At 42.5% G+C, this 15,975-nt stretch overlaps 1 protein-coding gene across 4 annotated transcripts in view; it reads right to left on the bottom strand.

Moving 5' to 3' along the window:
* Positions 1–15,975, bottom strand: part of PHACTR3 (phosphatase and actin regulator 3) — a 114,416-nt gene that overhangs the window by 25,924 nt on the left and 72,517 nt on the right. For 2 of the 4 annotated variants that reach the window (XM_074605582.1, XM_074605584.1), the window contains exons 6-8: positions 15,277–15,541; positions 14,054–14,301; positions 7,275–7,428 (exon numbers count right to left, since the gene is read on the bottom strand). In XM_074605582.1, coding sequence (XP_074461683.1) covers positions 7,275–7,428; positions 14,054–14,301; positions 15,277–15,541 — 667 coding nt within the window. The remainder of the gene's footprint in view (positions 1–7,274; positions 7,429–14,053; positions 14,302–15,276; positions 15,542–15,975) is intronic. The other 2 variants (XM_074605583.1, XM_074605585.1) reach the window with 1 other exon arrangement.

The following is a 15,975-nucleotide window of genomic DNA, read 5'->3' as shown; positions in this document are numbered from 1 at the left end:
ACACCGCAACCATCCCCACAACTGGTGAGGGCTGCCACCCTGCTGAATCCCTGCTCAACCCTTGTGTTACCAGTAGCTCACAACTGCTACACACCTTGTCCTGGTCAGGTTTTTGTTATAAAACAGCACCAATGGCTGCGACAACCACAGCAGCTTACTTTGGTCCCTATCGATTACGCTCTGCAAATTAAATCAATGTCTTTCTGTAATTACTTGTGCTGCGGATCCAAACTAGCTTAAGGACCTGAATCATAATCCAGTGTAAGGTGAAGCATTACAGAGCATTATTGGCTTTCTGCAGATTTCCATTTTGGTTTATGACTGCTTGTCCCTTTACAGGGCTAGGGCCCAGATCTTCAGGCATGTGTAGATGCCTATTTTCTGAGAGAGGATCTGAGCCTGAACAGATGCTATTTGTAGGCATTTTGGCAGGGCAAGACAAGTGCGCTATTTTCTTCCCTAAATTGTTTTTTCCTTATTTAATTACACTTGCTTTAGCAGTTTTCCTGCAAGGTTATTTGCATAATTATGCTCTCTTGTGATACATTACAGCTTTCTGAACCCTGATTTTTTCATTTCTAGTTTCACATGTACCACTTATGCTAGAAGACCTATTCGAGGAATTGACTCCGTTTCCCAGAAAAGACCCTGGATATTCCTCTCTGTGTTTACACCTCCTGCTCTGCTCTTCCCTTCCCTGCTGTGCACTGACCTGCTGCCCTTGCCTTCACTGTGCCATGGAAAACATGTTTGATTATGAGTTCCCAGCACTGGAGCCAGGGAAGTAGAACAGAGCAGTGCAAGGAGTTAGTGTCTTCCCAGAAGACAGTCTCTCATCAGCTGTGCCCCAGACATGTGAAACAATTCTTGTCCCTGGGCAGAATTAACTGCCCTCTGCAATGACCCTTCCCCGTGTTAGCACAAACTAAATACCCCATGTTTTCAACAGGAGGTGCATGCTGAATCCTTAGCGATACAAACCGGCACTGAGGGCAGCTTTGAGTCATGTGCACGCTGTTCAAATCAAACACACACAGGACTAAGTCCTCTCTGTTGCAGCCCTTTATAAATGAATTAGCGTGTTCAAGAATTCTTGCCAAACATGCTGTGGGCTGGTCTGAGACAGCAAATTGCTCTTTCTGGTTCAGCTGCAGATCACGGCTCTTGCCCAGAGCTGATAGGGTGCTCCATAATTAATTGTGCATGCACTGTGCTTCATTACTGAAGCAGGCACGTACCTCTGGTTAAAGAGCTTCTGTCCAGAGGGTCGGTTATGATCACACACCCATGGCAGTTAGGTTTGTTACTTGCTGACCAGGGATTCACATCAGTGAAGTTCATTCTATTTTTACAAGTGTAATACATGAAAGGGAACAAATGCTACCTTTCTCAAGAGCTCTTCAGTCCTCAAGAGAAAGGGACAGAGTAGGGGCAGTCAAGGTATGGCATGTACAGATGTACTTGAACCTCTTCTAATACATGTATTTGAGCTGCACCGCAGCTCCCTTGGACCTGAAAAGCCCTGTAGACAGGAGGGTAAACTGACTCATTGCTTGGAGACATTAATAAAACTTGAGCTTTCTCATTTTCCTCCTGATTTTATCCTTGAAGGCTGTCTCAGAGTAACTGTGGCAGCAGATTCTAAACCTCAGCCCCTTTGACTGTAAGGCCAGTGCTGTCACTTGCTATATAACAGGGTTTCCAGCTGTGTGTCACTGCCTGACACCAAGGAAGGGCATGGGGATTAATGTCCATGGGATCCTTACATCTAAATCCTGGAGACAGCTTCAAAAAATCTCAGCTATCACTTACATATCCCCCATTCTTCCAGTCCTTCCTCCCACCCCCGCCAATATTTTTCTTTTCTGTAGCCTGAAAAGCTGAGCCCATCACAGAAAAGGGAGGGACAAAACATGAAAAAAATCCCAAATCCTCACACAGCACCAGGTTTAAAAAGCATTCAGGCACTGTGCAAACTGTTAATAAAATACTGCAGCCACATGCAAATCTCCAACAGCAATCCCCCAGCCGGTCCTGCTGCCAGCATCTCGGCCTGCTGTCTAGTGCAGAGCAAGGAGAACGGGAGACTCCCTCGGCTTACACGCACGCCCACAGAATTAAATTGTAGCTCTATATATAGCTCCCGTCTCATGCGAGGAGCTAAGGCTTTCACAGACACCCACGCTGCACTCGCTGGGGTTATTTTTAGCATCAGTGACAAGGTTACCTGGATGATTCCTGCCACATAAGAACAAAATGCATTAAATTGTACACACCTAATTAGCAGTGACAGCCGATCTTCTCTTTGTGCCTGCCCCTGCCTTTCTGTCTCTGGAATACATCTGTGTCAAGTCTTCCCTGCCTTCTGAAATCAGGGCAGTTCCCTGATTTCTAGTTCAGTGAGCGGGAGTTTGAGCACAGTTGGAGCTTCATCAACAAACCGTGATAATCTCCAGGTGACTTTGGGCTAGTCTCTAAAACTGGGCTCAGTTCAGTATCTACTTAATTTCTGCATCAGGGCCACTAGTAGTTTGTACCTTCCCCCCCGCCCTTTGGTCAAAATCAAATCAAATATTCCCCAAAGTTCTGTAGATTCAGCCCAGTTTCCCATTGAATTTCTCGGTCTGGGGGGCTGATGCCTTTTCAGTGAGCAAAGCTGCAGTGAGACGTTTCTGTGAGGAAATGACATGGGATGTGCCATTCTCGAGAAACAGGGCACGGCTTTTCATGCCGCTCTTGGGAAATGGGGCACAGCTTTTGTTTCATCAATAGGTAAATTTTTCCTTTGAGATTGCTCTGTGTTGAACTGTCATGCTTTATGCTTTTAGGCTGTTTGCTTGGTATTGTTCTGTCTCCAGCAGCACTGTGAACTTCATGCTCTGTTACATGAGGCTGAGGTACAACCAGGGTCTAATCTGGGTGTGCGTTTAGCTACGTCTGCACTTTCTGGGCAAGTCAACTCGAAAATGCCTTTCCAAGAACCTCGGGGCAGTATTGGAACTACAGATTTCCAGATGTGGTAAAGTACTCAATAAAGATACCCCCTTTTTCACTTTACATTGCCAAGAAATCTTGCCCCAGCATGATCCACTTACCCATGCCAAGTTTTTCAATGTGGTAAAGATCAGTTTTAGGTGCTCAAGTTTTGGTTCCGCTCTTGTCCATAAAACCATCATTCTTCCTGTCTGACTCCTTTGATGCCCATGTTTCAGTATCTGTATTCCTGTCTCCATAATCTCTTAAGTGCTGCTGAATGCATCGTGTCTACTTATGCAAATATCCAAGGAGGTGAAACAGAACATGAAGTGAAAATTACAAGTATAATCTTTTCTGGGAATTCATGTTTTCATTGAAACATTAAGTAATAATGGAGTGTCTTTAACTGTGGTTATACAAGGCATACTTGAGAAGTACCAGCCACCCAAGCAGTTCAAACATTAACTTTCTAAATAGTCAGATATCAAATTTAATTAAACAACCTTTTCCTGCGTCACTCTTCAGTCTAGCAACTATTTTACTCCTCCAGTTTCAGCATAAATCCCTCCTAGAACAAAGTGAGACTGTAAGGCAGAAAGCAGTTACTGCAAATAATCGTACTTGCAAATGTCTTTCCCGCCTCTTGACACAAAGAGCTCTCGATTCACCGAATTCCATTGAGGGCTTATTATCTACACTCCGAACACATAATAATGGGAACCAGGACCTGTTGGGAGCCCTCTTGCCTAATGCACAGTAGAATATTGCAAGTGCACACCGTGGCCCTGTGCACCGGGGACGCATGAATTAGTGAGAGAAAACACTACTGGAAAGGGAAATCTGGGGAAAATGGAATACTGCCATTTTGGATGGAGGAGGAGGGAGAAGTGCCTGTTTCCACGGCAACAAGTGGCAGACTAAATTGTCTGGGGGCACGAAATATGGGAAATACACTCTTCAAAAACAGCAATGCGCATAAATGAATACTTGAATCTGTACTCATTCTGCTGTCAGTCAATAATAAATCTGAAATCAGTGGACTTGCACAGCTGTGAAAGTGGAATCTGGCCCAAAAGATATAACGGAATTCCTCAATCTCTCTTTTGAGATGCAATGAGTGGGAAAGGGAAGAAAAACAGGGATTTTAGCTTTGACTGCATGAACACCCATCAGCAAGATAGCAGCGTTGGTTTTCTCAGCAGGTTCACAACTACTGTTGAAATGTATTATAGCAGAACCATTTAAAAAATACGGCGTTTTTGAGAAAATGTTATTCTTTTGTCTCCCCATTTTTGAAGTTACATAGACACTATTATTCAGTATATGTTGCACATTATATACGTCAGCATAGCTTTCCCTCTAGAGTACGGAGCTAGGCTGTGTTAGCTGTGGGACTGAGGCAATTTGCTAGACAGCTGTAGACTTCCAAATCCCTACAAATGTGCTGAAAAATATTGATCTTGGAAAAAACTGCCTGTTTACTTGCCATTCTTATGCAGACAGCCATATAACTACTGACTAATCCACCTGTACATTATTTTGTGCTAAAGTACAGGGCTGTAGCCTGGTGGTTCAGGTGGATTCATGAGCCGGCAAGTCCCATTGCTGTTATCAAAGTGTTACCAGTGCAGCAGCAGCAATGTGCTCTTATCGGCACAGGTCATGGCAAAATCATCCAGAGCCCAGACATCTCTGTTGGATCCCATTTCCTGGTCAGTGCTTCGCACCTGAACGCTTAGCAGTGCGTTCCTTAGCTATAAACTTCCTAAACTTCCAAGTTTTCACAAAGGCACAAAGAGACTGTGCTGCACAAATAGCAGTGAAATGAATGGGTTTAAAGATGCGATATTTTCCCTCTGCCCGGTGGTTACATTGCCACACTACCACCAGGTTATGCTGGGGTGGGCTGTGTTTGTGAGGTGAGACCCAGTTAGGAACTCCAGAGGGATATCTCTAGGGCTTTGACTTTTTGGCCTTTAACACTACCCATTTTTACTTTTTATTTTGGACATGTACTTTCTTTTCCTTGTGTAAATATTTTCCTGCATGCATCCACCACCTGAGCTTGTTTGCATGGTCATGTTCTATTCTGGTGGATGAGTTAAGAGCTGGGCTGAGCTCTGCCAGTGCACATATGTGCTGGAAGTTGTGTGGGAGATAGCTTCCAATCTGTTTTGCCATTCCTGGCTATTCCAGCAATCTCTGCACCGTCTGTTCCCCGAAATGCGCTGAATCTTCCATGTTCCAGGAGGAAGGAACTAAATGAAAGCCTGTCTTCCAGCACTTGGAACAAAGATGGCTTTTAGCCATCCTCTAGACGTTACCAATGAGACTAATAGCCTGCACCACAGATTGCTCCATGAGACCATAGCAGGCAGTATGGAGGCTTCCTTCACTGCACTGACCTATAGACGCTACATTTCCTAGCTTCTAGTAATGACCAGCCCTTTTCTTCACCAGCAGAACAGTTTCATTTTTAAATCCTCGTATCGACACTTGACTTTAGGTATGCCTCCTTTAAAATAATTCTTTAGGCTCATTATTGAGCAAGCTACATGTTAAATCAAAAGATAAATCCTGTAGTTATACCACCTGAATGGCCTTTCACACTAAGAGAAGTCAGGCTGTATTGAAGAGATGTGACCTTCCAGGCATTTCAGCAATATGAATGTGGCTGTATATGACATAATCATCTTACTCAGTGAATACTCTGTGATGGTCCAACTTGGTTTTACGGATGCAGTGGGGTGGAAACCAGTTTTGTTTATTTTAGAGCCATAAAATTAGGCTCCTGACTTATGAAGACGTTTAGCGAGCAATTGACTGGACAAAAAAATGGAATTAACAATATGGGAGTGCAGCTTGAAATAATTCCCTGATATGAATATACAAGGCTTGCAAGGTCAAGATGATCAAAGCCATGGTCAAGGTCCATGATACTTTCCTTCCTAAATCAATGGGTATTAATGTGGCATATCTATGACTTGCTCTGCCTGTAACTCTTGGAACTTAATGTAAATTGTAATGTGCTATTTTTCACTTGTATGGGATGTACATGTTTTGGGACAGGGACAGGCTCTGTCTTGTGCAGCCACTGGCACAATGCACTGTTCTCCTTTGGGTGTAAAGTGCTACCATGCTACAAAGAATGAACAGCAATCAGTGAGACTGGATCCAGCTCCAGTATTCAGGGGCATCATGAAGTGCACCCAAACTCTCATCTGTTCATTCAGCAGCTCGTTGTTTAGCTGAGGGCAAGTGTGGTGATGCCAGTGATGTTTTCCTCCATAAACCCTGCTCCATTAGGACTTGTGCTCTGATCCATATGTGTACTTCTCATTCCCTGTCCCCTGAGGTAAAGTTTAATCAAATGCACACACATGAATGAGCTAGCCTAAATATCAATAAATGTTTCTTTCAGGAGAGGCTTGAGATATTTAATATTTAATAGGCCTTGAAAATTAACTTCTGTTCATGTTTCTCAATTTGATTCCAAGCGTTTTGGCAGTGAGCAGTGCTCACTGTCCCAGTGTGGGCAGGCACAGCACAGATTATTTAACAATCCACTTTGTCTCGTCTAAAATATTCATGTTTGCAGATATCCAAATGTAGCTCTTAAAAAAACCACACACAAAACCCAAATGGTGCAGCCTGAGCCTCACAGTTACCTTCAGTCTTTGCTGTAGGCTACACGCCACAGTAATGCTGTTTCTTTCATTGCTCTACCCTGTTGCCCTGGTTACCGATCAAAACCAGACCATCCCTGCCATCCCTGCAGCTGGCCTTACACAAACACCTCACCCGCGTGAAGGCAACGCTGCTGGAGCTGCTTCTTCCTTCAAGCAGAAATCCAGCCACCAATGCACACAGAGCTTTCCTTTGTTCAAGTCAATGTGCAGCTATAACAATTGCCTTTATCCTCAAATTCAGCTAGTGCCGACAAAGAAAAATCAGGTTAATAAATAATTGTGTTATTATTTTTGTTAAAGCACTAGCCTTTCTGGAGGACCCCAAAATCTTGATTACGTCAGTGGAGCTGCAGGTAGATTTGGCAGAATTTTGTCTCTCACATTGACTTCTGTCTTGTTTTCCATTGAAAACAAGAGAATCCTGACTGAAGAGGGAGTTAAGATTTTTCTCCATGTGACTGATTGACAGCTGGAAATGTGCTATATTAGTTTGTGTATGATTCACTGCAGGAAATGGACTTGGGGGTGGGTGACAGTGTCTCATCTGACAGTACTCAGAGGCCGCTCTGTTGTAAAGGGAGGTTCCTCCCTGTTCTTAGGTAGACTTACTTTGAGAGTTTCATCTCAATTTGCTGCCGGATTTCCTGTCTTTCCTCATCTGTCCTCCTTGGGAAAATATTCCTGTCTTCCAGCTCCTGCTTACTTGGTCTGTTTCGTAGTTTTACTGCCAGCAGTTCTTTCTTGCATTTTCTTGGCAAAGTACCTAGGACATGCATTGAAAAGAAAGTTATTAGAAAGACAGCTCCTGGAGAGGAAACATGAACATATGAAGAGGGGGAAACCTACAGAGTGAGTGTGATCTGTATGTTAGTGTGCAATGAACAGTTCTACACATTCATGTAAGTAAGTAGCACTACAGTTGTGCACGGCTCAGACACAAAACTGCTTACAAATGCAGAAGGATCATATTCCTGTTATCTTTGTTATCCATTATAAGCAAGCAGTGCTCTCAGGTGAAAATTATTTGCAGCTGAGACATGATTTACATCACTAGTTTAGAAGTCAGAGGCATCTTGCCTCAATCCTCTGAGCATCCCTATAGCCCAGAGCAGTCCCCATTTCCTGAGCCATTTAGTGGTTCCTGCATTGCTCAGGGACAGGAGTGGCTGGGACATGTACACCTTCCTCGCAGGGTCACCAGGCATAACCAGGAATAGCAGAATATAATTTAGCAATCGATACTACGCTGTCGATATTAGGCCTTTCCCTCTGAAGAAAGCAGGGGCAAATATTCCAAGGAATGAAAGAAAAGGCCAGGTTTTACGATGATTTGCAGAATGCTGGCAACTTAATTGGGCATTCAGGCAATAAGAGACACAAATACTTACTGTGATAGCATGACCTGTTGTACTTATTGTAAAAATATGATACCACCTGTTTTCCATCAAACCAGACAACCTGAAAAATTGCCATTACAAAAGAACTATTCGTAGGAGACCATGAAGCAACTGTTTTGAGTAGGAGTCTATTGCTCTTTAGTGTGCTGGATGTTGAATCCGTGATGCTGCCTCCCTGATGACACTAGAAACGTCCGTTTACTCTTACTAGAGGGAACTGTATCTGAGCTTAGGTGGTTCTGTATCTCTGGTGTAACTCTTTAGACTTCAGCAGGCTGAACAGATGAAAATTGGACTCCTAGGCTTATAAAACCATTTTGCCATGTGTTTGGAAAGGTATGCAATAAAATGGCTGTAAAGTAGAAACCTGTCTTTATTTTCAAATGCAGACCGAAAGCCTGAGGCGGTGTCCATATTTGAGGAGGGGTAGCTTGCTTACGATGGGTGGAAACGAAGAGGGAAGTGGTATTAAAACCAGTGAGCTGCTGAGCCATACTGGAAGAACTGCACTCTTCCAGCAGTCATGTTACCGGTAGGTTGTAAGCAAGTAAACTTACACCAGATCCCTGCATGCCTCTACTATGCCGTACTGGCTTTTCTGGTGTCCAGTCCAGGACTTCAGCGGAGTCTGAAAATTATCATTGCAGAGTAGCACCGGCCAGATAGGGTTTAGCATATTGTCAGGGTGTGCAGGAGCTAGAGTTAAATCTTTGCATTTGTTTCATCTTGGGAGCGTGGTGTGTAATAGGAGGTTATTTTGTTTTGGTTCCTTTTTACTTTAAAGGTGTTTTTTTAATTTAATGCTTCACCTTTTCTAGAAAAGGTCATCTAATTTTTAAAGAAAATGACATTTAATTGATATTTTTGTTTGGCATTTGAGATAGGATTAAAGTCGATGTTTTAAAGGATGCTCTGGAGCTTGTCAAGATACTAAATCCTAAATAGATTCTCGTTGCCATACAGTGGAGTTTTATTTGCTAGGGTTCTGTGGACCTACATTATTACTATCACTATTGATTTTGAATTTCTTTATGCAGAGGGAGGAGTCTATACCACGTCCACACATACATGTTGGAAAGACTGGGGCAGAGAGTAGTTATCTCCCCTGTGTAAGTGGGGACCAGTCTCTTGATAGTTGCAGTGGTGTAAAATTACACTTTTTAGAAACCATAATCAGCTCAAAGCCCTGCTTAGAGTCTAAAAACGGTGCCCTTGTTTAGCACCTTCCTCCTAATACTTTCAAAGTCTGTTGCAAACATTAATTAAAGTAAACCACACAGCCCTCTGAAGTAGTAGGTATGCATTTAACAGATGGATAAAGAAGTTAAATGGTTTGGCTGATGCCACACAGAGCCTTCTGCTAACTGAATAAATGACTCCATCAGAAACATTTGGCTCACGAAGCCACACACTTGGGACTCTCAAGATTTTTCAAGCCTCCACCTCACTGGGAGCGGGTGCCGAGTGGGCGTTTGCAGCGCTCAATCCGTAGAGCACAGGAACGAACAGAATTCCTTCTGGAAACAATCTGAAGCACGTTTGGGGCTAGCAACCTCCCGGGTGTCCCTGAACATGTTCTCATTTTCACCTGGAAATTTTAAACAGGCGGTAAGAGGAATTTGGTCACGCCAGGAGGCTGCTGCAGAGAGACTGCACACGCACATTAAGCCCAGTGTCTCTGGAACGGGCGACGTGCCGCCCATGTGCTGGCCATCTGCATAGTGCATTTGCAGGCAGTTTCGTGCATCTTGGGTGCACTGAAAGCAATATACTTACGCACTACACAGCACATGCCTACCTCTCTGTCCAGAACTGCTTAGAAGGAAACAAGGGAGCCCTACATGTGTAGTAAACACTTTTTTTGGAGCTGCGCGCCAAACAGTTACTCTCCCATTCATCAGTGACAGCTAAGGTATGAGTGTGCAGAACTATCCCTACTCCCTTCAGGCTCTTATAAAGCTACCTGTCATACCATACTATACCTGATCTTTGAATTGTGGGAGGACAAGGGCTAGAATCACATTGCTTATTTGCTCAGATGAGGTCAGGGCTCATTTTCTGCTGTCCCTCGTCTCATAGAAAGCCAGCTGAACCCGACGCTCTGCAGATAAAAGACTGGACTTTTTGCAAGAAGTCAGGTTTTGAAGCTGATGTGGAGACATTGGCTTAAGCTAGCTCAGTGTATGCCCTAGAGGCTTGTATTTCAAAGTGAGATGGAACAATGCAATGTTTTGCTTGAAACAAAGTAAAATGAAGCGACTCTTCAGGGCCTTGTCTACTCCCAGGCTGCTCTGCTGCGTACTTAGAGTGAGTCTACTACTTTGTGAAATTAAAAACACAAATCACATCTGAAAAATCTCAACTTTAACCCAAATCCTGCTGTTGTATTAGGGAAGCAGAGAGCGTATAACCCACTCAGGATAAGCTGTGCTCACTTCATCCAGATGTCTGGATTTCTAAAAGGCTTATGCTATAGCCACTCCCATGGTCCATATGCACTGTGCACTGATTAATCTTTAGGGTATTTCACCAAATAAAATGCAAGAGATCTGGATTAAGCTGATCTGCTAGTCTAAGGAGCCATTCCTCATGCCTGACCAATTGGGTTAATTCCTGAAAAATAATACCGGCCCAACAAAGTGAAAAGAGGGAGATGATGTTACCTCCTTCAGGCAGACATTCTAGGAAACACTGTGTAGTTAGTTCATCTGTTTTCATCTTGACCGGCCCCACTGATGGCCAGTTCTGTTATTCCACCTGCTGCAGAAACCCATATCTGGTATTTCAGAATTAATAAACAAATGAATAAAATCTGAGAACAAAGAGGAAATAAATCCCCAAACTAGTTTTCCCCACATCCATTTTCAGTACCCTGAAGCAAATTCCTTCCTGATCACTATCTCAGTGGAAAGTGAACTTGCAAATACCCTTATATAAGTATTTCCTTCATAAGGGTTATTTTTCCCGGTCAATAAGGCATGTTCAATGCCGGTCTGTCCCGTGACCAAGTTATCTTAGGCAGGATCTTGGCTGTGGCTTCTTTCATGATTTATGGCAGCTCGGATGGGTCAACAATAAATGCTTTGAAAATTCACACCCTTTTCATGCTTGGTCTGCAGGTTCCTGACTGAAGTTCCTGTTTTAATTCGGTTGAATCATGACATTTAATTTCCTGTATGTTTACTCTTCTTTCTATCAAGTGAAAGACAAATCCTAATGCTGCGTGTTGATGGAAAGACCTTACTTGCACTGGTTGTCAGTTGTGGGCTACATGCTTGTTATGTTATTTTTTTAAACTCATGCACAAGGCTACTCTCTTGCCTTGTGTGTTTAGAGATTTCAAAGAACGATTTATTGAGTAGGGTGCTAACGGAAAGTCAAGGTAAAATTCCTCACTTTTTCCAGACTTATCTGTGACCTGTACTGATCTCTCTGTAGCCATGGGGCTGTTGCACTGATGCACTGTTCTGCATCGCAGTGGCAATGGCACAGTTGGTGACGTGCTAAGGCAGTACAGTAATTGTAAAGCAACTTTGGATTAACGCATAGTTTTATCTCCTGACTTGCAAACCAGCCCAGATTTTTTAAACTAGAAAGAGTCTGGATCTCTCATTCCTCTCTGAAATGCAAATGGAAGCATTTGAATGAATGCTGGCACCAGCAGTGCCACCCAGTGTCAAGACCAGAAATCCCTTGTGTATGTCCCAGCTTGCACTGAATACAGGGGCAGTGGTCGCAACCCCAAAGCTGCTGTCTTCTCCGTGGCTGCGGTTATACCACCCCACACCAGGACTTCTGTGGTTCAAATGACCGTGTTGCCCAGCTGGCCATATACCCGTCCGTGGCAACCTCCTTAGACATCAAACAGCTGAAACTTTGGGTGGCCTGGGTTTTTGTTGTCCCCATAAGATGTGCCTGAACTTGAGCACCGGCAGAGCAAGCACCAGGCTTGCAGAAGAAATTAGGTCTTTTGCAAATGCTTAGTTACAGCCTGCAAGGACAAGGTAGTCCGCCATGATCTTTGGCCGTCTTAAAGAAAATGGTCTTATACATAAAGCTCAAGTCTTATAATGACTAAGGTTTAGGGGTGTATGGAACAGACTTCTTAGTGCAAGGACTGAAGTTTAGTGTGAAGAGACTCAAATGCCAGAGTGAGATAAATTAATTATGAGGAAGAAGGCTGTGTAGCTACAAAGAAAGCAATGAGAAAAAATTATTCCTAAAAATATTTTTGTTGAAGTTGGAAAGTATTTTGCATGGAAAAGGGGTTCTATTCATATCTGGGGCCTCTTTATCAGATGATAAAACATCTTTGTTTGCTCTCTTTGCCCTCGGTGTACAACTGCACATAAATACTAATCTGTGTATAATTACTGCTCTACCTCATTTCATAACAAACCTTCGAATTTTCAGCCTTTCAGATAAGGCATCTAATTTTCTGTCTACATATCTACATATGCACTTCTATTACTAGCACACCATCACAAGAAATGGGGAAGCAAGTCTGTATGTGGTTCTGTCCCCTGACATTTTAAATTTGGGCCATTAATCTTACTCACTAAAACGTTCAAGAATGTATCAGCCCCACCTCATTATATTCACCAATTAGTACTGTAAGATTTTCCATCCAACTTTTACATCAGTTGGTCTAATATTGCCCTATAACACTTGCTGTGTTTAAACAATGCTTAAGCCGTCATCAATACACCAACACTGTTGCTCCACTGTAGTAAGCAGAAATATTTCAGAATTTTAACACTTATTGTGGAAAGCCAAGAGTTGCTTCTAGATATCACTGAAATTTGTACAATAACTTATGTCCTTCTATCATCATAATTTCTGTCTTCACAGACAGTGAATAATTATTTTGTTAAATATATAGAGTATTCATCTTCAACAATAAAATATTCAGATTTATTTTTACTAGCAGGGGATAAGATATTTTTTGCCTGGCTGATTCTAGGTCTTAAAAATTATACCAAAGGAGACCACTTTATGATCAGGAACAACACATAGTCAGAAAAAATAATAAAAAAAAAAGAATAGAACTTAAAAGGTGATTTTTAAGTTATCCTAAAATGTACAGCAACTGTGCAAGGGATTCTCCTTTGTTTTGTCTTTTCTCAGTGGTCTGTTCTGTTACTAGGTGTCTTAAGACACAGGAGCAGAACTCGTGAGTCCTGTGTGCTGGCTTATACTTCCTAATAGGAATTTTAAAAGTCCTCCTTCATCTGTTATAACAATTATTTTATTTCTTGATGAATTTTTCTCTGCCTGCCTCCTCTTAATGCATTGATGAAGAGATTGAAGGATTCATTTCAGACTGAATTTTTGTCCTGTTAACATGGAAAACACCAAAGGCTTGAATAAAAAATCAATTTTCTAATGAGAGGTGATTATTGTGCCAAAGCCCGCTCAAATAATTGCTCAGGATCATACAGTGCATTCCCCATATGTCTCAAGAAAGGGTGAAATAGACCAAATGGAGAAGCAACTTTCTTCTTTAAGATATTTTCTCTGGATGTTAGTCCTTCCTAGATTCATTGGTCTCTTCCGCTTTTCACCGTACCATCACTTCACTGGAATAATAGTCCCAAAATGGGGCACTTCTAAAAGATCCCCAGCATGGCACCAGGTAGACAGAGAGCTGTGCCTACTGCCAGTGAGATGTGTCTGCAAGTGCTGCCATCCATATACACTATACTTATATACTAGTACATAAGTAGCTGAAAGGGTAAAGCATACTAATACATGAATTGAGCAGCATAAGTCTAAACATCGTCTCGTATGCAGTATCTACCAAGACAAACATGATCACAAATCACTATGACTCAAATTTAACTTCAGCTTTTCACCAAGATTCCTTGAAAAAGTTAATTTTACAACAGAGGAATTTATACGGCTCAGTATTTTCTGTTGCATACTGCCTTGATTAGAGCATTCCGTTAAGCTACAATAGTATATCTTTATAATAGAGGTGACTTTCCTTACCAGAAATAATGGAGTCATTCAAAACTTCCTCGTCCTGATAAAAAACAGAGTCTTCCTTGAGTTCTGAGTTCATGATCATGTTTTCTTTGTTCTCATCCGATTCTTTAACTGAGTTCCGTTTATTTTCTGAATCACTGCTGTAACTCAGTGAGTTCTCCTTTTCTTTGTTGCGCTCAATGCTAGATGTTCTGGGTGGACGGACATCCACTCTTTTTTTTGGAGAGCCTTTGCTTTCTCTTCCATGGAAGCTGTGGGTGGAAGGTGCACAGCCCGGTTTTTACAAAAGACTTGTTTTTTTGCCATAGGAGGAACTTATCATTGTATGAGAATAAGCAGAATGTCCTGTAGCTCGTAAAGGCCAGGGCAGAGAGTTCAACACGGGATGACACGGGATGGCATTCTCAAGACTGTGTTGAGAATGGCTAACACGGATCTACTTTCCTATCTCGGTACGGAAGGGTAGTGACTAATGTATTTCTTTGATATATAGCCACATGCTATACTGTACCGATTAAAAAAAACCCACACAGCACGTCCTTCTAATATAAAACATACATGGCATGAAATATTACCATTCTGATATTTTATGATCATGACAAAGGTTTAACAGGGCCTGGAAATAATATTCTGTGAATCTATTCCCCATGACAATAGCTGTTATGGAATTGAGAAATGTTACCAACTTAACTCCAAAGCTCTCTGATGGAAAAGGTTATCTCTGTCCTCCTCTAATACACGGGAGAGCTTATAATAAAAACCAGACAAAGTACCCAATGTACTTCCACACAAGCATTTGTATTAAAAGTGGATACCGTATATGCTCATGTATAAGCCAAGAGACATATACTGAAATAGTAGCATTTCTCATCTGTGGAGTACTGATATTTAGAGCAGGATTTGCCTTAGGTACTCTAACGTGGCATCTTGTGGAGAGATTTTCTTTTGCAATAGGTCAAGGATTATCAAATGATTCTGCCTGTTTGAAAACCTACTTCTGTGTCACAGTACCCTCCTTATAAAGGAAAATCATACTTTGAAGTAACTGCCAAATTAAGCACTTTAACCAGGGATGGATGTTCAAAGTAGTGACATCAAGAGGAAGGCAAACCCAAGCTGTATGGGTAGATAAAATTCTAATAACAGGTTAGGGACATTTACTAAGAAAAATGATGTAGTGGAATGACTGTCCTCATGCACCCAGAGAGCCGGGAGGCTGTACGTACCTGTCCTGCCGGTGTTTGGTGGCCAGAGCCCTGTGAAGTTCTTCAATGACTCTGCTGGGAGGTAAAGGCAGGTGGACGGCAGCCAGGTGAGGGGAACCGGTTGGCGTTGTTACCTGTCCTCTGACATGGGGATCCGAACTTTTCTGGCCAGAGGGATGGAAGAGGGCAGCTTGTCCTGAGATTTGGGAGGAACTAACAATGACATAATTCTTCAGGATGGTGGAAGGAGGAGATTTCATGACTGGGTCATCTATTTCGCTTCCTGCTGTCAAAACACGAGAGGGGAAGATGTTGTGTAACACTTTTATTTTTTTGCACACAGAGTCTGCACTGCAATTAATTTGTTGTGTTGAAGAGAAGAAAATGGTGATGTTTTGTTCTTGCTAGGAGGTAACTGGTTAAGCTGAGTAACTATCTGAATTCAAAAGGCTCATATTACACAGATCAGATCTCTGATCTAGAAAAATAGATGCCTCACCCATTTCCCCTCTTTCCCACAGTATCAGATTCTCCTTTTTCCGAGCCCACCGATATATTCTTGATTGCCAGTACAGTGCCTCCTAACCACCGATGGCTTGTGCTGCGGTGGCTTTCCAATCTAGCACTTTCTCTGCTGGACTCTGGCAGACTATATTAAAATTTATGCACTGTGGTTCTCAGTCAGGACAGAATGTACCAGTATCATTATTTGCTCCTCTG

Source organism: Larus michahellis, chromosome 12 (genome assembly GCF_964199755.1).
Source record: "Larus michahellis chromosome 12, bLarMic1.1, whole genome shotgun sequence".
NCBI lineage: Eukaryota > Metazoa > Chordata > Aves > Charadriiformes > Laridae > Larus > Larus michahellis.
Note: the sequence above shows the minus strand (reverse complement) of the source record. Positions and strands in the feature narration are given on the sequence as shown.